General features: G+C 39.0%; 1 protein-coding gene across 8 annotated transcripts in view; it reads right to left on the reverse strand.

The window, feature by feature from the left end:
- Positions 1–23,562, reverse strand: part of PHF3 (PHD finger protein 3) — a 90,651-nt gene that overhangs the window by 13,953 nt on the left and 53,136 nt on the right. For all 8 annotated transcript variants that reach the window (XM_080665677.1, XM_080665681.1, XM_080665683.1 and 5 more), the window contains 7 exons: positions 19,045–19,354; positions 16,132–16,315; positions 11,116–11,263; positions 10,877–11,033; positions 9,357–9,473; positions 5,648–5,782; positions 3,674–3,809 (listed from right to left, as the gene is read on the reverse strand). In XM_080665677.1, coding sequence (XP_080521803.1) covers positions 3,674–3,809; positions 5,648–5,782; positions 9,357–9,473; positions 10,877–11,033; positions 11,116–11,263; positions 16,132–16,315; positions 19,045–19,354 — 1,187 coding nt within the window. The remainder of the gene's footprint in view (positions 1–3,673; positions 3,810–5,647; positions 5,783–9,356; positions 9,474–10,876; positions 11,034–11,115; positions 11,264–16,131; positions 16,316–19,044; positions 19,355–23,562) is intronic.

Raw genomic sequence — 23,562 nt, forward strand, 5'->3', positions numbered from 1 at the left:
TAAACTATACTAAATTCCAACAGTCTTCAGAAGTAACTTAAGAACTAAGTAAAACAAATCCATATCCTACTTTGTGTTACATGAGTAGTTCATGTAACACATGCATAGTGCAGTGTGACTTCATTACTAAACATGAAAAATATTAGTAAAGTTTAGAAAATGACATTGCTATTATATCAAAGAGCAAAAGAAAATCACTAAAACATTCAGAAAATAAGTCTAGTAGCATTAACCAATGTTTTTGTGTGCTACCATTACCAAACGATTGCCGTGAAAATATTTAAAATTAATAGAAATAACAAAGAGTACTTTTAATAAGATTTTTCCCAGATAAAAGAACTAACTGGGTATATTTATATACTAGTAAACATCATGGATAGCTTTCTTTAGGGATAACAATGTGTAAAAAACACTCTGCCCTTTAGTCTTTATCACTGTACAGAGACTGTAAAATATGTTAATACACCTAATTCTGGTAAGATATTATTATAGGAAAATTAAATAACATATAATACATTTTATCCAGTCTCTAGTATAATAATGGAGAGCAACAAGCAACTAACTTAAAAGACTTTTTCATGTTCTGAACAATGTATCATTCCTTTAGTATACTACAGTGAAAATATAAACATTGAGAACTATTATCTCGAGTTTAAAAAAACACTCTTGATCCTTCACCTTTACGAATAAACTGAATATAAATGTAAAATCTTCCTTAACACATCACCATTTCTTAGGCCATAACTCCAGTCAATCTCCAACATGTGTTACTATTACTAACTTGGGTATTTTCTCAAAACTCCTCTACTTATTTCCATCTCCAATGCTACCACTCTAATTAAAATACCACCATCTCCCACTTGGACTCATTCTTCCTCCTTTCTCTGTTGAATTCTTCGACTGTAATCTCCAGGCAAAGTCAGATATATCTTCATAAAATTCCAATCTTATCAAGTCATTTCCCTTCCAAAACCATTAAGTCACTATCCACTGCTCTTAGGTAAAAAAAACCAAAATCTTTAATGTGGCCTACAAAAGTAGATTTTCAGCATGTTTTATTACCTCTAAAGTAATATTTTTACATCATGATCCATTACTCACTACAGGGGTATATGTACATGTACATATACCTTACAGATATGCGATTTTTATGTCTGCATTTTTTGTTATATATAAACTAGAGCCCGGTGCACAAAATTATTGCACCGGGGGTAGGGAGGTCCCCTCAGCCCAGCCTGCACCCTCTCCAATTCTGGGACCCCCTCGGGGGATGTCCGACTGCAGGTCTAGACCGGCAGTTGGACATCCCTCTTACAATCCTGGACCGCTGGCTCCTAATCGCTCACCTTCCTGCCTGCCTGGTCACCCCTAAATGCTTAATCGCCCCCAACTGCCCCCCATACCGGCCTGGTCGCCCCCAACAGCGCCCCCTGCTGGCCTGGTCACCCCCAACTGCCCCCCCTTGCTGGCCTGGTCACCCCTCATGGCCGCCCCCATCACCACCAGCCTGGTCGCCCTACGCAGCCCGCTTGTTCAGTTGTTTGGTCATCCCTCGGGCCGGCCCTGGGCAGCTGGGCAGCCGACATCCGAGGCTTGCCTGTGCCTCGGGCCAGCCCTGGACAGCTGGGAGGCTGAGGGGACTCGGGGACTCCTGGAGGCGGGCCCAGCTGTGCGGTGTGCATGCCGCCCTGGCAGGGCTGAGGGAACTGGGTGCTGCCATCTTGTGGCTATGGGTGTCGCCATCTTTGAGGGCGTGGCAGTCAATTAGCATATTCCCTCTCTTTATTAGATAGGACTAGGGGCCCGGCACATGAAATTCGTGCACTGGGAGGGGTCCCTCAGCCCAGCCTGCCCCTCTCACATACCGGGAGCCCTCAGGGGATGTCCTACTGATGGCTTAGGCCCGCTCCCTGTTGGAGCAGTCTGTCCTCCCTTTGCGGAAGGCAACCGGGCTGATCAGGGGAAGGCGCCAGCCCCACCACCCCGCTACTGCAGCCACTGCCAGTCACCGTAGCCACCAAGGTATTTTCATCAACATGGACTCCAGTCCCTTCACCATGAAAAAATGACAACTTTCTTTAGGCATTTTCAAGATGTGCCTTTCATAAGATACGACATTTCTTTCTTTATTTTTCTTTTTATCCTCACCTGAGGATATGTTTCCATTGATTTTTTTCCCCTTCCCTCCGATTCCAGCTCGACCCCTTCCCAAGCCCACAGCCTCCGCCCCAGGCTGTAGGCTTGGGAAGCAGGCACCTCCCACCCCTCCAATGGCAGGCTCGGCCCCTTCCCAAGCCCACAGCCTCCGCCCCAGGCTGTAGGCCTGGGAAGCGGGCACCTCCCACCCCTCCAGGCCGTCCCCCAAGCCTAAAGCCTCTGCGGGATGGCCGGCTGGGAGTGACCTGGGTGCCAAGGAGGTTCCCGGGACCCAGGTATGTATGCAAATTAACTTCCATCTTTATTGGGTTAATTTGCATACTCACTCTGATTGGCTGTGGGCGTAGCGGAGGTACGGTCAATTTACATGTTTCTGTATTATTAGGAAAGATAACTGCTTTTCCTTGAAATTCTAGTTGCTAGATTTTATTTCTACTATTAAGTCACAGTCTGCAGTTTGAAAAGCAATGGCTATAAGATACTATGAAATCTGATTTCTAAATATCTCTTCAAACAAATCATGTGCCTTTCTCCTTGAATTCAAGTCATGCTCATGCCATCCCAGTAGAATGGTCTTCTCCGCTCTTTGCAGGCATAGTTCTCAACCTTCATGTCTCAGTGTAAATGTCAATTTCTCAGCCAAACCTCCCTAACAACGCAATCTAGACCAGGTCTTTCTGCTACCCAAATACATTTATAACAACTGTACTTCTGTAACTCAAATCATCACCTGTCTGTCTTTTCCATTAGACTACAATTTCTCTTAAACCCTGGATAACATCTGACTGTTTCACTACTATATTCCCTTCTTCCAGCAAAGTGCCTGGCAAGGAGTAAGAACTCAAATATTTATTAATGACCAAAAATACAAATATTAGAGAAGCCATAGCCAGTTTGGCTCAGTGGATAGAGTGTCAGTCTGAGGACTGCAGTGTCTGTCACAAACTCAATCCGCAGCAGGGCACTTGCAGGAGGCAAACCAATCAATGTGTCTCTCTCTCATCAATGTTTCTCTCTCTGTCTCTCCTCCCCACTTCCATTCTCCCTTTAAAAAAAAAAAAAAAATCAATGGACACATATCCTCGGGTGAGGATTAGCAACAACAAAAAAAGAATACCAGAGAAAAAAAAGGTAATTTCTGATGTTTCATTTATTACATATAATAATACAATATGAATATTATTTCACTCCTTCACTTACTAAATGACAGTACCATCACCACTGCCCACAATTTCTGAAGTCTACTGCAATGGTAAAATTTTAGTCATATGACACTGGATTGATAAGTTCAGATCTTATATAATACAACTGATTCTAGATAGTAAAGTACACAATAATATAAAATTACATGCCAAGCCTGAAGAAGTCACACACAAAAAATGCGCTATTGCTCAAACGGAGTAGGTAGGTGCTTTACCACCAATACTAGGAAAACAAAACTCTACTTAAATTACAAATACAAGTAACCCCCTTTCCAAGTGAAAGCAACATTTTAGGAAGAAAAAATTCCATTTACCTATGCAAATTTTGCAGTTAAGATCAAAAAGATGTTGTCTGTGTTGACTTGTGGTATCTTTAGACATAGAGTCAATCTCCTCCTTTTGTTTTTCAGATCCTTCGGTTTTCTCCAAAGACTTGTTACCTGCAGGTTCCTAACAAAAGTTAGAGCAAAATTAGTTTTAGCAGATAAAGTTTGGCCTCAATTAACATCAACTTATATTTCATACTGGCATTTTTCTAAAATGAAACTGTTCCATTTACAGGTTGTTTGTAACTCCTTTGTTAAATAACAAATGTTTAGATATTAACTGACTTAAAATAGAGCAAAACTTAAACATTCCTTTCTTCAAGATGTCTAACAAGATTTCATATTATTTTCTCACTAATAATCCTATCTAATAAAAGAGTAATATGCAAATTAACCATCACTCTGCTACACCCACAAGCCACGCCCACAAACCAATCAGGAGCGAATATGCAAATAAACCTAACCAGGATGGCTACAGCCACAGAGAACAGGAGGGAGGCTTGGGTTTCCCCGTCAATGGAGGAAGCCAAGCTTTCCACCTGCCCTTGCCGGCCCAGGCCTCCACTCAAGGCTACAAAGTTTCAATGATAGAAGATACATAAACCCAAACAGAAATGGCGGCAGCCACAGAGCTGGAAAGAGCAGGAGGCTAGGGTAGCCCTCGGCGATGGAGGAAGCCAAGCTTTCCACACACCGTGGCCGGCCCAGGCCTCTGCTTAAGGCTACAAAGTTTCAATTATAGAAGATACATAAATCCCAATAGAAATGGCTGCCACCATGGAGCAAGCAGAAGGCTTGGCTCCGCTCCAGGCTACAAAGTTTCAATTGTAGAAGATAAATAAACCCCAGATACCAGGGCCTCCGCTTGGGTCGCCGGTGGGCATGGCTGGCCTGCAAACCACCACAGGCCCCTTGCCAGGCCGCCTCATGCCCCAAGGGAACCCCCACCCTGATCCAGGACACTCTTCAGGGCAAACCAGCTGGCCCCTACCGGTGCACCAGGCCTCTATCCTATCTAATAAAAGAGTAATATGCAGATTGCCCATCACTCCAACACACAAGGTGGATGCCCCAATGTGGTCAAAGATCCTGCCCCCATGTGGACACAAGATGGCCACCACAAGATGGCCACCACAAGATGGCAAGCAAGGGAGGGCAGTTGGGAGGAACCAGGCCTGCAAGGGAGGGCAGTTGGGGGCGATCAAGCCTGCAGGGGAGGGCAGTTAGGGGTGACCAAGCCGGCAGAGGAGGGAAGTTGGGGGTGACCAGACCTGCAGGGGAGGGCAGTTGGGGGGGACCCAGGCCTGCAGGGGAGAGCAGTTGGGGGGGGGGGGCGCCAGGCCTGCAGGGGAAGGCAGTTAGGGGTGACCAGGCCTGCAGGGGAGGGCAGTTAGGGGAAAACAGGCTGGCAGGGGAGCAGTTAGGCATCAATCAGGCTGTCAGGGGAGTGGTTAGGGGGTGATCAGGCTGGCAGGCAGAAGCAGTTAGGGGCAATCAGAAAGGCAGGCAGGCGAGCAGTTGGGAGCCAGCAGTCCTGGATTGTGAGAGGGATCCCAGATTGGAGAGGGTACAGGCTGGGCTGAGGGACACCCCCCTCCCCCGTGCACGAATTTCGTGCACCGGGCCTCTAGTTAAAAATAAGAAGCTTCACCAGCTCTCAAGAAGCACACATGTCAAGGTCTACTAAGGAATTCACTACGTCATGAAGACCCCAGGAATATACATTTTAACAATTGCTTAACAGCTGCCCATAATGCAGATAGTCTACACACTACATACAGAGAAACAATACTTTAAACACTCCCAGAAATCCTTTAAACCAAAAAAAAAAAAAAAATAGGCTACTTTAAAATATAAACATTTTTTTAAGATTCTTCTACTTTAAGAACATTAGGCAAAGAAACCTTTTCTGGATCTGTATGCTTTGAGCACTATAAAACACAATATTTTTATTATCTTTACCTGCTGAATCTCCATGACTGCTTCCTGTTCTTTCATTGGAGCATCACTCTCAATTTCTATTTCACCCTTATGAGTTATTTTTGTGATTGGTCGTCTTTCCACTTCTCTCTGCTCTTTCTCAATCATCTCTATGGTCTAACAGAAAATATTTAAAAAAAAATAAAGCTCAGCAATAAAACAAAATAAAGAAGTGTAACAAGAACTAGTAAAAGGTAGATGAGAATGGAAGAGGTTAAGGATGGGTAAAGATGGGTCCGGTTATTTAGCTCGCTTTAGTTTAATACAAATCATCATTTAAAGAAATCAGGTACAAGGCCTAAAGATAAACAAGCTGGTCTTTACTGCCGATGATACTTGCAGCCCCAGTTTCAAAGAAGAAAGGCATATGCATAAGAGGAGATACTATTTTCAAAAAATAAAACAGCCCTGGCTGGAGTGGCTCCATTGGTTGAGTGTTATACCATGCACCGAGAGGTTGCCAGTTAGGTTGCTGGTTAGGTTGACGGTTTGATTCCTGGTCAGGGCACATGCCCAGGTTAGGAGTTTGATCCCCAGGAGGGGTCATGAAGGAAGCAGCCAGCTGATGGTTCTCTCTCATTGATGTGCGTGTGTCTCTCTCTCTCTCTCCCTTCCTCTCTCTCTCATTAAAATTAAAAAAAAAAAAAATTAAGTAAAAGAACAGGAGAAATTACACAGTCTGAAATTAAAGAAATATGTGAAAAAGTATAATATATCAAATCAAGTCCTTTGGTACTTCAAAATACATTTGGCAGAAGATCTACTTGGAAGCTTAATACCTAAGATGCAGATAAATATTATGAAGAATCAGGAAAATTATGTAGAGTGAATATGAATTATAAGTAACCAGTATTTTCTAGAATAAAGGGCTAATATTCTGAGGCCACTGTAATAAAATAGTGGATGATGGGCTACCTCATACTTCAAATCACATACATACTCACTTAAATCTTTAAAGGTATTTCAAGTTCACAACCTTCAACTAAAAACTCCTACCATCAGTGACTTTTAGAATTTTTTTAGTTTTAAAAATGCAATATGGTGCACATATTGTATCTGTTACATAACATTCCAGTTAGTACTACTTAATTAAATACACAACATTTCTTGAATACATTAAGGCATGGCAATTCAGGTCAATTTTATCAGTAAATTTGTTACAGGAAAAAACATTTTTTAGAGCTTTTGGCATTTGAAACTTCGAATGGGGGATTACAAAATTTTCATTCTGAATTAAATCTGGCTCTACAAATTACCAATAGTCATTATACTGGGTTTCTGAAAAGTCAAGATGTGACTAAGATAAGATGCACCTATTTCCCCACCTTCTGATTTACGAATTATATAACAAAACACCAAGTATTTAGGTAACCTGAAAACTTGAGAAAATGAAAAAAAGTAGCAGAGATCAAGAAAAATAAAAGATAGCATTTAAGAACAAGGCTAAACAACTAGAAGGCTTAAAAAATATAGACTTTAAGGGAGAAACCAAGACGGCGGCATAGGTAAACACCTAAACTGCTGCCCTGCACAACAATTTAAAAACTACAACTAAAAGACAAAACGGACACCATCTAGAACCACAGGAAGGCTGGCTGAGTGGAAATTCTACAACTAGAAGGAAAGAGAAAAGCACACTGAGATGCAGAGGCGCTGCAGGAGGCAGAGGTACTGAGACGCGAGCGGAGAGGACTGGCAACTGAATGCACGGCTGGCTTTCTCAAGCAGGAGGGAGACAAAAGCTCCTGACTGCACTGAACTCCAGTTCTGGACGAGACTCTGGGGACCCAGACTCATACGGGGTGAAACTGGACTGTCAGGAAAGACAAAAGCACACTGAGGCTCAGAGGAACTACGGAAGGCAGAGGTACCAAAGTGCGCGCGCGCGGAGAGGGCAGGCAACTGAGTACGTGGCTGGCTTTCTCAAGCGGGAGGGAGACAAAAGCTCCCGACTGCACTTAACTCCACTTCCGGAAGAGACTCTGGGGACCCAGACTCATTCTGGGAGAAACTGGACTGTCTGGCTGCGGGCGGAACTCGAGGGCGGCTTTCTCTCAGAGATGCTTGCAGCGATTACCACGGGACAGTGAGACACAGGGGCCTATTAGGGCAGGGCTGATGGGAAACAAATGCTGTCTGCTCCACCCTGAGACTCCACCCCATCCAAGCTGAGCACAGAGGCTTTTGCAAGTCTTGTCTCATAAGGGTGTCTCCAGCACAGAAGTTCTCCCAGCGTAGACACAGCTGATTCTCATAGCCAATTGGCCTGGAAGTCAATTCCTCCCAGTGATACCAACAACAATCAAGGCTTAACTACAAGACTGTGCACACAGCCCACAAAGGGGTGCACCAAAAGTGTCCACCTCAGGTAACTGGGGAGGCTGAGCCACTGGCCCCTATAGGACACCTAGCACACAAAGCCACTATCAACTAGGGGAAGCAGCCAAAATGTGGAGACAAAGAAACAGATCACAAATGAAAGAAATGGAGGAAAGCAAACGACTGGATATAGAGTTCAAAACCAGTTATAAGGTTTTTCAAGAATTTTCTAGAAAAGGCTGATAAATTTAGCGAGACCCTCGAGGATATGAAAAAGGACCAACTAGAAATTAAGCATACACTGACTGAAATAAAAAATATTATACAGAGACCCAACAGCAGACTAGAGGAACGCAAGAATCAAGTCAAAGATTTGAAATACAAAGAAGCAAAAAACACCCAACCGGAAAAGCAAAAAGAATCTAAAAATATGAAGATAGTGTAAGGAACCTCTGGGACAACTTCAAGTGTACCAACATCAGAATTATGGGGGTGCCAGAAGAAGAGAGAGAGCAAGATACTGAAAACCTATTTGAAGAAATAATGACAGAAAACTTCCACCACCTGGTGAAAGAAATAGACTTACAAGTCCAGGAAGCGCACAGAACCCCAAACAAGAGGAATCCAAAGAGGACCACACCAAGACACATCATCATTAAAATGCCAAGAGCAAAAGACAAAGAGAGAATATTAAAAGCAGCAAGAGAAAAACAGTTACCTACAAGGGAGCACCCATACGACTGTCAGCTGATTTCTCAACAGAAACTATGCAGGCCAGACGGGAGTGGCAAGAAATATTCAAAGTGATGAATAGCAAGAACCTACAACCAAGATTACTCTACCCAGCAAAGATATCATTCAGAATTGAAGGGCAGATAAAGAGCTTCACAGATAAGAAAAAGCTAAAGGAGTTCATCACCACCAAACCAGTATTATATGAAATGCTGAGAGGTATTCTTCAAGAAGAGGAAGAAGAAGAAAAAGGTAAAGATAAAAATTATGAACAACAAATACATATCTATCAACAAGTGAATCTAAAAATCAAGTGAATAAAAAAATCTGATGGACAGAATAAACTTGTGAATATAATAGAATCAGGGGCATAGAAAGGGAGTGGACTGACAGTTCTTGGGGGGGAAAGGGGTGTGGGCAGTGCGGGAAGAGACTGGACAAAAATCGTACACCTATAGATGAGGACAGTGGGGGGGGGGAGGGGGGTAAGGGCAGAGGGTGGGGTGGGAACCGGGAGGAGGGGAGCTATGGGGGAAAAAAGAGGAACAATTTTAATAATCTGAACAATAAATATTTATTAAATTAAAAATATATATATATAGACTTTAATATAGTCAAACATATTCATGAGTAATCTTACATGTCTGTTTTCTCTTCGTCTCCAAGCAGCTAACTCTTTCGAAGCTAGTTCTTCTGGACTCATTCTTATAAGATGATCAGGGGTTACTTCTCCTTTCAGTACTTTTTTAAATAATATCTGCAAGTATTTAAAAATGGGAAAGGGAGAAAAACATTTTCAGAAGAAAAAAAAGGCTATCCAAAAACTTGTAATAAATAAGATGCAATTTTGAAAACTGTTTTATAATTTACATATTGCCTACCACAAGAATAAATGACAGCCTTGTAGCCTAGGAACTTATCTAAGGCAGCAAAATACACATCTCACAAAAAGCAACACATGATGCAGAAGCACATATACTGGAAACATTACAACATCTATCCCAAAGCTGTATTATGTCTTCCCAAGGACACACTGCCATAACAGACAAAGTAGTACATAAAAGAGCTTTACTAAATATGATGTCTTTCATATTTTTAAGATTGCATATGTTTAAATCCTAACAGGCCTGGAGGAATTCCAGAGGGAAGAATCAACTGCAAGAAAGAAACCTAAAGGAAGTAATTTCTTATTGAAAAAAAACTTCCAGATTACACAATTCAAAAAGTAATAGATCCCCTAGACCAGTGGTCGGCAAACCGCGGCTCACGAGCCACATGCAGCTCTTTGGCCCCTTGAGTGTGGCTCTTCCACAAAATACCACGTGTGGGCGCGCATGTCCAATGCGACTGAAACTTTGTGGCCCATGCGCAGAAGTCAGTTTTCGGCTCTCAAAAGAAATTTCAATCGTTGTACTGTTGATATTTGGCTCCGCTGACTAATGAGTTTGCCGACCACTGCCATAGAACATAACGTGAGATTCTTGTAGAATTCTCTAAGTAGCTGTTAGAATATTTCAAGAAAATACTTAAATCACATACTATAGCAAATATAGGTATGCAAACTGACAAATTGCTATCACTTACGTGAAAGCTTTGTCAAATTTAACCAAATATGCAAGGCATTTGCATCTACACACACATAGCTTTTAGATTCTAAATCACAAACAAGGAGTCCCAGGAAAGTTAAGGTTTCATTGTGAATGTTTACGCCATTGCTAAAAGATATTTAGAACTAAAGTCATATTTAATGTAATAAAAATGTCTTAAAATAGTTTTTTTTAATCTAAATGCAATTTATTTTAAGGAATGCAGTTATTCTCCGATTTAAATCAGGAGTATTAAATAGTATTGTCAATTTTAGTTTAATCATTTTTGAAGAATACATACGAATTCTTAACAAATTAGATTGAACAAGGAACATAAAGGAAAGAAAATTCACATAAATCAGGTTATGACAGATTTGTATTTTATATTTTAATAGGCTCATTCCATAATACTAGTCACCACTAAGCAGAATTCAATCCAGAAGCAAAAGACTATTAAAATTCCACGGTCTTACTTCAAGAAATTATAGATCTACTGTATTACAATCTTAAATCTTTATGCATTCAGTAAAGTAGGAAGCATAAGTATCTAAGAACATGAACAAAACACACTTACATTGTTTTTAGGATCTTTCAGATTGAACATCAAACTTCTATATTTGTTCTTATATTTAGCATCTGTGTCCCGAAAAAAAGAGAAAAGCTCTTTTTCAATTTTTGTGGCAACTTTTGCTGCCTTTTCCTCTGGTACTTTCAAATTTGAATCTGTAAGTCTTAAAATTAGAACAATTCAATTATTTTTCAAATACAAGAAGCATGTATTATTCAATCTCCCACAACAGTAATGTGTGTTACCTTTTCATCAGGATATCTTTGAGAGAGTGTCTGACGCTCTGTCGGATCTGATCCGCAGAGGGCTTGGCAGCTGGGGCAGCAGGAGGATGCACATTAGGCGCTCCTTTTTCAATCTTCTTCTTTTTTACCTCTTGCTTCTCATGAGCACCTAATTTAAATAAATATCATATCAAAACACATTACATTGTTTCTAAAAACATTTTTCTTTTTAATACAGATGTAAATTTATAAACAAAATAAACTGATTAAAAATGACTACTTATTTCTAACTACTCCGTATTTAAATACTCTTGACATTCTAAATCTATATATGGTGGAGAAACCAAGATGGCGGCATAGGTAAACACCTAAACTGCTGCCTCGCACAACAATTTCAAAACTACAACTGAAAGACAGAACGGACACCATCCAGAACCGCAGGAAAGCTGAGTGAAAATTCTACAACTAGAAGGAAGGAGAAAAGCTCACAGAGAATTGGAGGTACGGCAAAGGGTCTTAGTGCGCGCAGAGAGGAAGGGCGGCGGAGTGCCTGGCTGGCTTTCTCTGGCGGAAGGGGGAAGGGAGCCCCCGACCGCATTGAACCCCAGTTCTGACTGCACTGAACACCTATTCCGGGCGAGCCCCTGGGGACCCACGCTCTTGTGGGGGGAGTCTGGACTCTCGGGCGGAGACTCGGGAGCCGGGGAAGGCGGAAGACTGAAAGTCCGCTCGCGCCAGTGCGCACAAAGGCTGCGGAGGCTGCCACAGGCTTTCCCTAGCGGAAGGGAGTGAGAGGCTCCTGACGGCACAAAACCCCAGTTCTGACTGAAGTGAGCCCCAGTGCTGACTGCAGTGAACCCCAGTTCCAGGCAAGCCCCCGGGGACCCACGCTCTTGTGGGGGGAGTCTGGACTCTCGGGAGGAGACTCGGGAGCCGGGGAAGGCGGAAGACTGAAAGTCCGCTCGCGCCAGTGCGCACAAAGGCTGCGGGAGGCTGCCACAGGCTTTCCCTAGCGGAAGGGAGTGAGAGGCTCCTGACGGCACAAAACCCCAGTTCTGACTGAAGTGAGCCCCAGTTCTGACTGCAGTGAACCCCAGTTCCAGGCGAGCCCCCGGGGACCCACGCTCTTGTGGGGGGAGTCTGGACTCTCGGGCGGAGACTCGGGAGCCGGGGAAGGCGGAAGACTGAAAGTCCGCTCGCGCCAGTGTGCACAAAGGCTGCGGAGGCTGCCACAGGCTTTCCCTAGCAGAAGGGAGTCAGAGGCTCCTGACGGCACTGAACACCAGTTCTGACTGAAGTGAGCCCCAGTTCTGACTGCAGTGAACCCCAGTTCCAGGCGAGCCCCCGGAGACCCACGCTCTTGTGGGGGGAGTCTGGATTCTCGGGCGGAGAATCGGGAGCCGGGAAGGCAGAGGACTGAAGGCACACACGTGCTAGCAAGGGCAAGGCTGACGGGAAGCCAAGACTGAGACTCCACCCCATCCAAGCTGAGCACAGAGGCTATTGCAATTTGGCAAGTCTAATCCTATAAGGCTGTCTCCAGCACCGGACTTCTCCCAGCATAGACACAGCTGATCCTTACAGCCAACTGGCCTGGAGGTCAATTCTTCCCAGTGATACCAACAACAATAAAGACTTAATTACAACAAGGCTGTACACACAGTCCACAAAGGGGTGCACCAAGAGTGTCCACCTCAGGTTAACTGGGGAGGCAGACCCACTGGGCCAAATTGGAAACCTAGCACACAAATCTACCAACTCAGGGAAGCAGTGAAAATGCGGCGTCTAAGAATCAGATCACAAACGAAAGAAATGGAGGAAAACAAACGACTGGATATAGAATTCAAAGCCACGGTTATAAGGCTTTTTAAGAATATCCTAGAAAAGGCCGATAAATATAACGAGACCCTCGAAGAGATGAAAAAGGACCAACTAGAAATTAAACATACACTGACTGAAATAAAAAATATTATACAGAGACCCAAAAACAGACAAGAGGAACACAAAAATCAAGTCAAAGAATTGAAATACAAAGAAGCAAAAAACACTCAACCGAAAAAGCAAAAAGCAAAAAAAAAAATCCAAAAAGTTGAAGATAATGTAAGAAGACTCTGGGACAACTTCAAGCGTACCAACATCAGAATTATGGGGGTGCCAGAAGAAGAGAGAGAGCAAAATACTGAAAACCTATTTGAAGAAATAATGACCGAAAACTTCCCCCACCTGGTGAAAGAAATAGACTTACAAGTCCAGGAAGCCCACAGAACCCCAAACAAAAGGAATCCAAAGAGGACTACACCAAGACACATCATAATTAAAATGCCAAGAGCAAAAGACAAAGAGAGAATATTAAAAGCAGCAAGAGAAAAACAGTTAGTTACCTACAGGGGAGCACCCATACGACTGTCAGCTGACTTTTCAACGGAAACTATGCAGGCCAGACGGGAGTGGCAAGAAATTTTCAATGTGATGAATAGCAAGAACCTACAACCAAGATTACTCTACCCAGCAAAGCTATCATTCAGAATTGAAGGGCAGATAAAGAGTTTCACAGACAAGAAAAAGCTAAAGGAGTTCATCACCACCAAACCAGTATTATATGAAATGCTGAAAGGTATTCTTAAAGAAGAGGAAGAAGAAAAAAGGAAAGATAAAAATTATGAACAACAAATACATATCTATCAACAAGTGAACCTAAAAATCAAGTGAATTAAAAACCTGAGGAACAGAATAATCTGGTGAATACAATAGAATCAGGGGCATAGAAAGGGAGTGGACTGATAATTCTCAGGGGGAAAGGGGTATGGGGGGGTTCATAAAGAGACTGGACAAAAATCATACACCTATGGATGAGGACAGTGGGGGGTAGGTAAGGGCAGAAGGTGGGGTGGGAAATGGCTGGAGGGGAACTATGGGGGAAAAAAGGAGAAATAATTGTAATAATCTGAATAAAGATTTATTTAAAAAAAAATAATAAAAAATAAATAAATCTATATATGGTGACAGATGTTAACTAGACTTACTGTGGTGATCATTAATAATATAAAGAAATATTAAATCATTATGCTGTACAGCTAACACTAATATAATGCTGTGCCAGTTATACCTCAGCTTTAAAAATATTCTAATTAAAATCAATTTTAATTAGAAATTAAGTGTCTAACACATGGCCCTAAAGCTAAAAAAACCAAAATATCCTCTTTTCCATTTTAAATAATGGCTTTTAAAGCTAGTTACTTTTCACATATATGCATTAACTTTTTAAAAAACTATTTAGAAAATGTGGCTGAACTTATTAAGTGAGCAAATAATTTAATTATCTTACTACTACCACAAAATTCACAAATCTCCTGTGGTTTTAAAACAAATGTACTTGATTGATATTGTAATTTGAATGTTAAGCTTTTCAAATGATTTCCCAATCCACCATTACTAATTCGTATGCATCTCCAAAAAATTTCAAATATTCCACTACTCTGACCTCCTATCACACAAACTTATTTATTCTAAAATCTCCTTCCTCATTCTTAAACCTATCATTTTTATCATCTATGCCCTTACTTTCCCACATAACCAACTTTGATTAAATAGTCTAAAGCTATTACCACTCCCTTGCATACTTAATGCCTTTATTCTCTCTCCTTTAAACCTCTGCATTGGCAAAATCATAACACCAGTGAAAACCAACTTCTATCCTTCACCCGAATAGCCTACAAACAGTTGAAGATAACTGGAAAAAAAAATAAGCTCTGGTGTGGACAGGTCTCACTTTAAATTTATAAGCCACAAATCTTAAGTAGATAACTCAATCTGTTGCCTTAATCCTGTTAAATTTTCTCAGAAAACTTCCTCTCCCACTTTGAAAACATCTATTTTACACGTGTTCTCCTCTCTTCTCAAACCAACAACCCCTTTCCTCAACTTCAACCTCATTTGGTTTTCTCACTTCATATTTTTACTGAGAAAACAGGAAAATGTCAGCTATCACATCTTCCCATCACTAAATCAACCTGTATCTGTCCTATCACATACAATCTTCCTTTTCTATGTAACCCTTCAATGTGAATCCCACTCCCTCATCTCATGGATTTTTTAACCTCATGTATCACATAATCTCTCCTATATCACCAAATTCTCTCTCACTACGGGATCACTGCCATTAATGCTATATCTCCTTTAAAAAAAAAAAAAAAAAAAACTCCTGGGGCAGGCTATAAGAGGTCAATGGGACAAAAAGGGGACACATGTAATACTTTCAACAATAAAGATCTAGATCCCACATCCACTTCTGTTCCATTAACCACACCAATTCTGTTCCCTTAAACAGCAAAATTCCTTGAAAGAGTTATCTGTAATCACCATCTTGTTCCTCACTTTCCATTCTTCCATAAGCCACTACAATTGGTTTTTGTTCCCATTGCTCCACCAAAATCATTCTAATCAAGTTCACCAAGAATTTCTATTTCACTACACCACATACTTAATCTATGTTAATCTTATTAAATGTCCACACCACACAGTATTTGACATGGTTATTTCTGCCTGTATCGAACTTCATCTTGTTTCCAGGCCACCATGGTCTCTTACTTCTCCTCTTATTTCACTCAGCCAACTGTCTCTTCTTCCCAACTTCTAAATATAGATGCTCTCCATGGGCTCTGCTTCTGGAGAGCCGCTATTGAACTCTATCTGTATATATCTAAGTTTGGACTTTAAATTACTATACACTGATAAATACTGTGACTCTCTATCCCATTACTCTATCTTTTCTTCAAAGTGTCTAAATTCTGTTAAATAGCATACCATTTCCTTATCTGTCTTCTCCCATTGGTATTTAAGTGCCATGAGGGAAGGAGCTGTATCTTAAATTCATTAGTACTTCCCCAGAATTTAAAATAATGGTTTTTCATTTCAAATAAGGTTAATCACCAAAACATTAAAATGTTAAAATTTAACTTCCCTAAATATTTTAACTGATAGTATATGAAATAAAATATAAATACATTAGTATATAATAATTTCTATTAATCTCACTACCTGGTTTTGGCGCTTTTTCTCCTGTGCAAATAACAGTTGTGGAATCTTTTGGTATTTTTTCACTTTTTTCTTCTGAGGATCTCCGAGGTAAAACTGGTTGCCCCATCTTTCGAAGAGGCGCTAGCTGCCATTTTTTCATTTCACTATCTCTACAGTCTGATGAGTTTTTACCTTCACCAGATTCCTGAAAAAAAAAAAAAAAAAATAGTATTTAATTCAGTAGAATTAAAACTTCTACACTAACTTTAAATATAAAGCAAGCCTCAAGAGATATAGATGAAAAAAATGAAACTTTATTAGTATTACAACCTATAACAATATCAAACATTTTCTATTCTTTGGCCCAGTAACTGTTTAAAGGGTTTTTTAAAGATGCACAAAAAAATAACTCAATTATTAGCAAACAGGAGAATCACCCTTCCATTCAAAATCCATTTGTTAAGCAACTGTTTTCTACAGAACACATACTAGACTATTTAGTTCTTTTATATAATAAAAGAGAACTAAAAAATAGAGATCACATTCCCAATAACAATATTAGAAAGAAAATTAGAGATATAAGGTAAGAGTTCTCTTAGTTGGCTGTGGATATGGGAAAAGGAGGGAAAAATTGTGAAGAAACAGGTATCTATATTTTTCACTATTTTCTAAAACAAATGAAGTTCTATTCCTCTATAATAAGTGTATCAGTTAAGTTCTCAGTGTACCAATTGTGGCAATTTTAACTCCCATAAGGTAGAACAAACCTTCAGGATACCTGCTACTCTTATATAACCCACAAAGAACTGGTAGTGAAACTGGCATTCTGAGAACCCTGGGAGAAATCAGTCACATCACACTAGTGTTTAAAAAACGGGGAAGTCCGGCCTGCATGGCTCAGTGGTTGAGTGTCGACCTGTGAACCAGGAGGTCACGGTTCAATTCCCGGTCAGGGCATAACCCCAGTTTGTGGACTTGGTCCCCAGTGTGTGTGTGGGGCATGCAGGAGGCAATTGATTGATGATTCTCTCTCATCATTGATGTTTTTTCCTCTATCTCTCCCTCTCCCTTCTTCTCTGAAATAAAATAAAAAATAGTAAATAAAAAGGATGGAGAACACTGTATATAGACATAGAATACATACAGAAACTGATTTTCTCCAGACTAGGAATCTTCTAATTTTATTTATTTATTTACTTTCTACCTCCCCATCTAGATTTACCTGAGAGCAGGAACATATTTCAATCAGTGCTATAAACCCAAGTCTGGTATCAGGCTTGGCATACAACAGAAACTCAATAAATGGTTCAACATAAAAATCTAGGGGTAATAAGTTGTTTTTAAAGAGCAGATTTCATAAACTAAAAGCAGGCAAGTCAAGATCCAACGGTTCATCAAAAAGGAAGCGGTTATCACTTGGATAGCACATGCATTTACAAAAGCAGACTAGGTCTTTTTCCGGAAATGGGGGGGGGGGGTTTTCTCAAAACATTTACATCGTTAATGTATTTTTAAATGTCATTTTAGACAAGATGGAGACAACTCAGCTAAATGATAAAACAATGAGCCATATTTCTAAATGGCCAAGAAATTGTACCCAAGAAGTGATGAGTAATAGTTAATGATAAAAGAAGTTTTCCAAAGGTGTGTTATAAATTCTTCTCAATGGAGCTTTCAGTTCTGTATCATCAATTACTTTGGTTCTAATCAGATCAACAGATAAAGAAACAGCATATATCAGAAGGACATAATCTGATTCTCAAAAAGTCTTAACAGACAGAAAACAGTGGATACAAGGATTTAGCAAACTGGAACTTAATCCCGATTTGTCATATAAGGAGTGTCTGAAAGAACTGAGTTTGTAAGTAATAGAGATTTTGGAGAAAACATGCTCATGCTCTTAAATTGAATGGCTGGACTAAAAGATTTCCAAGATTCCTTTCAACTCTACAATTCATGTTCATTGTTTTTTGGGTTATTATATTTAACTCTCCAGGTACATTTGTTGCCACTATGTTTCCTCCCTAGCACTATCTATAAGAATAACTAATCAATTAGAAAAATAAACAATAATAGAAAGGTAGACAAAGAAAATTTAATCAGATAAAGTGCTGTGTCCTTTATACATTGCTCCTATAACTGAGTAAATATCTTTAAATATTTATTTATGAAATACTTTTAGAAGGTATAAGAATGAGGGAAAACTGACAACTTTTTTAAAGAGTCCACATCTTAAAAGAAATATTATGAGGTGAGGGTTCCAAGCAAATACTAGGACAAAGGTAAAACAAATTAAGATTATCTTTCCTTACAGAGAAAAAAACAAAACTCTTCCATTTGAAAATAATGCCAAATGTAGTTTAAGGATTAATAGACATTTACAGACTGAAAAACTTTCTAAAAATTTTTTTATTGATTTCAAAAAGGAAGGGAGATAGAAACATTAAAGATGAGAGAGAATCCTTGATCAGCTGCCTCCTGAATGCCCCACATTGGGGATCGAGCCCAAAACCTGGGTATGTGCCTCAACCAGGAATCAAACCGTGACCTCCTGATTCATAGGTCAATGCTCAACTACTGAGCCACGCCAGCTAGGCTGAAAAGCTTTGTAAAGAAATTTTATCAGTAAGCACAATTTACAGTTAATACCACAAGATCACACACACACACACACACACACACACACACACACACACACACACACACACGCATGCACGCACGCGCGTGGAAAATCCAAGTACCAAACTAGAGATTAGAAATAGCAAAAATAAATTAAAATTTGTATGTTAAATAAAAATCCATCCACTTTTGTAGAAAAATAAGTTTGAAAATGTACACTAGGACAATAAAACCTAAGGAGAAATTTCAAATTCTAATGATCAGCCTATACAAATTTCTTAAGATAACAAAAGAATGCATTAGCGAGAAGCTCACCCGTTTTAAAATTTTGACCTTGTGCTTCACTGGATCATCTGTACATTTGGTTTTGTCATTTGTTGATGTGTGCTTTGATAATCCAAGCTTTTCATAGTCCATTGTTTTATCTTCAGTATGGACTTCAACTTTAGCTTGGTTTTCCAAAATATCTGGATCTGTTACTTCAGTCTTTTTGTCTTCTTCAGCACAACATTTCACACACACATATTCTTTGTCTTCCTCTCCCATTTGCTGTGCTTGAGAAAGACTTAACCCGACACAATCACCGTGAAACCAGTCATCACATCTTCCACAGCCCACCATAAACCTGGAAGAAAAAAAATACTTTGATACATTTTCTTAAAAATCAATGTCAAAAGCCTAAATTTTCAAAATTTAACTTTTTTTGCATGTTTTCTATCTTTAACCCATTCTATCAGTTCAACATGGAGCAAGTTTTCAAAAAGAATATTCAATGAAAATGAAACTTTTCACCTCTGGTATGAGAAAATACTGAAAACAAAACAAAAAAACCCATAGGACTAAAGTAAAGAGCAACTGACCCTTGTCAGTATACTTTATAAAATAACAAAGTATAGAATAATTTCTCTACTGAGAAGGGTGGTTAAGATCTGTGATTTGATCACAATCCATCAAAGTTACATTGAACACAAACCTGATGTCATACATAAAATTAGAGAATTTTTCCAATGAGTAATTTTAAATGACAAAAAAGCAGAAAACAAAAATGCAACTCAAAAACTAACATAATGGAGTATCTCAAATTGTTTAACCATCTTAACTATGTAACTATTCTTTGAGCTCAAAACATTGTTTCAGGGTGTGACATTGATTTTGCTAAAAAAAATCCTATGTACCTTTGAGTGTGGACTTCCTTAATTCTGACCAAATACTTCACCTAGTAAACTTTTTGCAAAATAAAGATCAATATTGTATGTTAATGTGAAAATATTAATATTGAGGCTGACTTTTTAAAAGATTTCTAAGCAATGTCCTTAAAAAGTTTTCCCTTTACTGCATCTTATCTAAGAAATAACTTCACTAACCCATGAAAACGTCCAGGGACATGAGATTTATGACTCTAAAATGGCAAATCAGCAATTTGAGGGATAAATTATTTACATATTTTACAATCTACTGTTAGGAAAACTACAAAACTCAATCATGTTTAACATTTTCATTTTTCAGGTAACTCATGCTATATTTGGAAAATTAAGATAGAATAATTCAGGTCTATTTTTTAACAATTTAAAGACTTTGTATTGATTTTGGTAGTAATAGTAGTACCTCATGTCAAAAGTGTTTTTTTTTCAAAACTCCTTTTAAAAAACTGTGGTCCAATAGGAAGATGTTAAAGGTAAAACACACAGTTACATGGCCAACTCTCCCTAAATACACCAGAGGTCTTTTTTTAATATTGTAAGTATAAAACTCACAGGAGGTTCATTCTTTACATGGTATCCTGAAAAGTTATCCCAAATATCTCATTCAATAGCAGCACTCTTGTTCTGTGCCTTTCTATTGTATACCAAGCTACTGCTGTGCATGAAGGAAATTAAGACTTCCAAGTCTGTAATTCAACCATTCTTTACCCTATCTGGTAATGCCAGTGATGGCTTTGTAAGTCATCATTTCCCCAATGATCATTTGGTTTAGGAGGAAAAAGCAAAAAATCTTGTGCCTTATGTAAAAACAAAACTAGAACGTTTTGGATTCATAACCCTAATATGTAAACTTTTAAATAATGCAGTTAGTTTGCAATATAGAAATTGTTTCTTTAGGTGTGGGGAGATTTTTGATGGGTCCATGTTTCAATTACAAGAACTTGCAGCCAACAGAAAAATACAGATGCTTGAAAGTTCTATTTTACATTGCAGTCGTAAGAGCTGCTATTTCTTGAAAGCAATGTCTTTGAAATATTAAAGGAAAGCTAAGTGATTTCCCTTTATTTCCATTGTCAGAGCTATGATTTCAAGTCTGAATATTTTCAATAAGACACTGCTGAAAAACCTATACATTAAGGCCAGTTATAGTGTATAGATTCACAAAGGGACATGTATTTTCTTCCCCTTTTGTATTATTTCTCATGGCGGGGCGGAGGGGGTGCGGGGGATGAGTATGGATCACACAGCTAACAGTGTTACTCTCCCATTTTCTGCTGTCCTTGATCTGGTTACTAATAGGTAAAAATCACTTAAAAGACTACAGCCTGGGCCCTGGCCAGCTTTGCTCAGTGGTTAGAGTATTGGCCCTTGGACTGAAGGGTCATAGGCTTTATCCCCAGCCCCATTTGGGGTGCATGTGGGAGGCAACCAGTCGATGTACCTCACATCGATGTTTATCTTTCTCTCTCCCTCCCTCCCTTCTACTCTCTCTAAAAATCATGGGAAAAAATATCCTCCAGTGAGGATATAACATCCAGGTTGTTAATTCCTTCACTAAAATTATATATATATTTGTGTATGTATATGTATATATGGTGTGTAGCTTAGCTCTGGATTAAGTGGACAAGTCAGCATATATCAATTAAAGAGTTTGGAGATATTTTTGTTCTATTATAGGTTCATACACAAAATTTTAAATAAAATTTTAAAAAAACTAAATGAGATCCACTATAGGGTAATTAGAAACTAATATTCTAATCTTTTTGGCATAAGCCAAAATATATTCTTAGAAATTTTTCAAGTTTTTTCAAAGTAAGCCGCAGAGGCAACACTGAACTGCTGTTCTTAACAAATTCATGTCATTAATTCACTGACAATGTAATTGTTACAAGATGGGCCTTCAGTTCTGTTAAGTGACAAATCTAGACATTACTGTGAATGTTTATATATATATATATTCATTCTTTTCTAAAAGGGTTCAATTCCACATAAACTGTAAGTCTATGTTTTTGTCACTAACAACCTAATCTGCAGAGAAAAATACTTTTTAAACTCTTAAAAGTCCTAGGGAAAAAAAAGCCAGAATCATTTATTCTAGGCAAAAATTTCCTTCTCAGAATAAAAGGTTGCTTTGATTATAAAGCTTTGAATCCATTCAGCTAAAATTTGTTTTAGATTTCATCCAATAAGCTAATCTTCTATAACTGAACAATAAATTGTAATATAAAGATGCAAATGTCTTCAGGACAACTACAAGGTAGACAGTATGAAAAGACTAGATTTGTTCCTTCTGAAACATTAACTGGCTTATGTTTAAAAGTAGTTCAAAAGTGACATTAATTTTTTAAAAATGAGTATTAAATAAACTGGTTTTTAAAATAATGTGTACACCTTTGTTAGAAAACTACAAAACTCAAATCATGCTGTGCTTGAGAAAGGCTTAACCTGACACAATCACCATGTTAGCGCTTCATTTAACCCCCGTCCCCAAATCTTCAAGAAAACAGAATCTAAAATATGAACAAACAAATGAAAAAATAGGCCAGCCTGATGTGTCAATTGTTAGAGTCAATACTTACTGTCTGTAGGACATGTATACAAGCTGCTTATGGTCAAATATTACATTTGGCCATACCATGAACTAATTTATTTAAAAACATAATTTCCACTGGGAACACATTCAAGAAGCTAACCTCTATTGGAATACATGTAAAATGCTGAAGACTTATTAAAATAGTCTTTACAGAAGCAAAGCTTTCTGTCTAGAAAATGTCATATTAGCAAATAGCTTTCAATGGGCTAGTGCATGAAATGAAAAAGATGGATGAAAATTATTTCCAGATATGCCCTTCCTAATGAATTCATATTCTTATGCATGAATTAAAGAAAATTACATGCTGCATGACTGGAACATTCTTTGAGTAACCACAATATATACAAGCACTATGTGTCAAAGTAGTGAAGGTTAGTTAATATGTAAAGAAAAAAAACCAATCATTTATTTAGGGTTCTTTATTCACAAAATGGAAGTAATGTGTAATGGTTCTTCCAAAACTGACTGTTTCCAATGTTATTATTCATATAAACTTCATAGGATGAACTCAAAATCCCTATACTGTCATTTTCCAGACTGAAGCAAAGAAATTCTAGGTCTTATAGAGTAGAGCCAAAAGGAAGCACTTGATAAAAAAAAAAGTGGGACTTAACACTTAATCTTCACTTTGGGAAAATAACTGTTGATGTTGATCAAGTGGCAGTCATCATTTAAAAGCCTGAGCAAACTACTAAGGACCAATCATCAGAACAGAACTTTATCTGCAAAAAAAGTTACATAATAACACCCTTAACCTGGCTTCCAACTGTAGGCCAAAGTTTCATTTTAGAAATTCATTCACTCTTAAGACTCCTATTCCATTCCTCTGATCACGTCACTGGGACAGTTTATAGACGATTCTGGAAGAAGGAGAAAGGGGCTGGCATAAAAGAGCACTTACATGTACCATCCAGCCCCCAATTCTCTTAGACCTGAAAATTCAGAAGGCCCACTTTAGAGTATTTGAATAAGGTGTTTTAAGTTAAAAAAAGCATAAAGACATAAGTGAGGGCAAATGTAGCACGACCTTCAAATAAG

This window comes from Plecotus auritus (assembly GCF_963455305.1).
Source record: "Plecotus auritus genome assembly, chromosome: 4".
NCBI lineage: Eukaryota > Metazoa > Chordata > Mammalia > Chiroptera > Vespertilionidae > Plecotus > Plecotus auritus.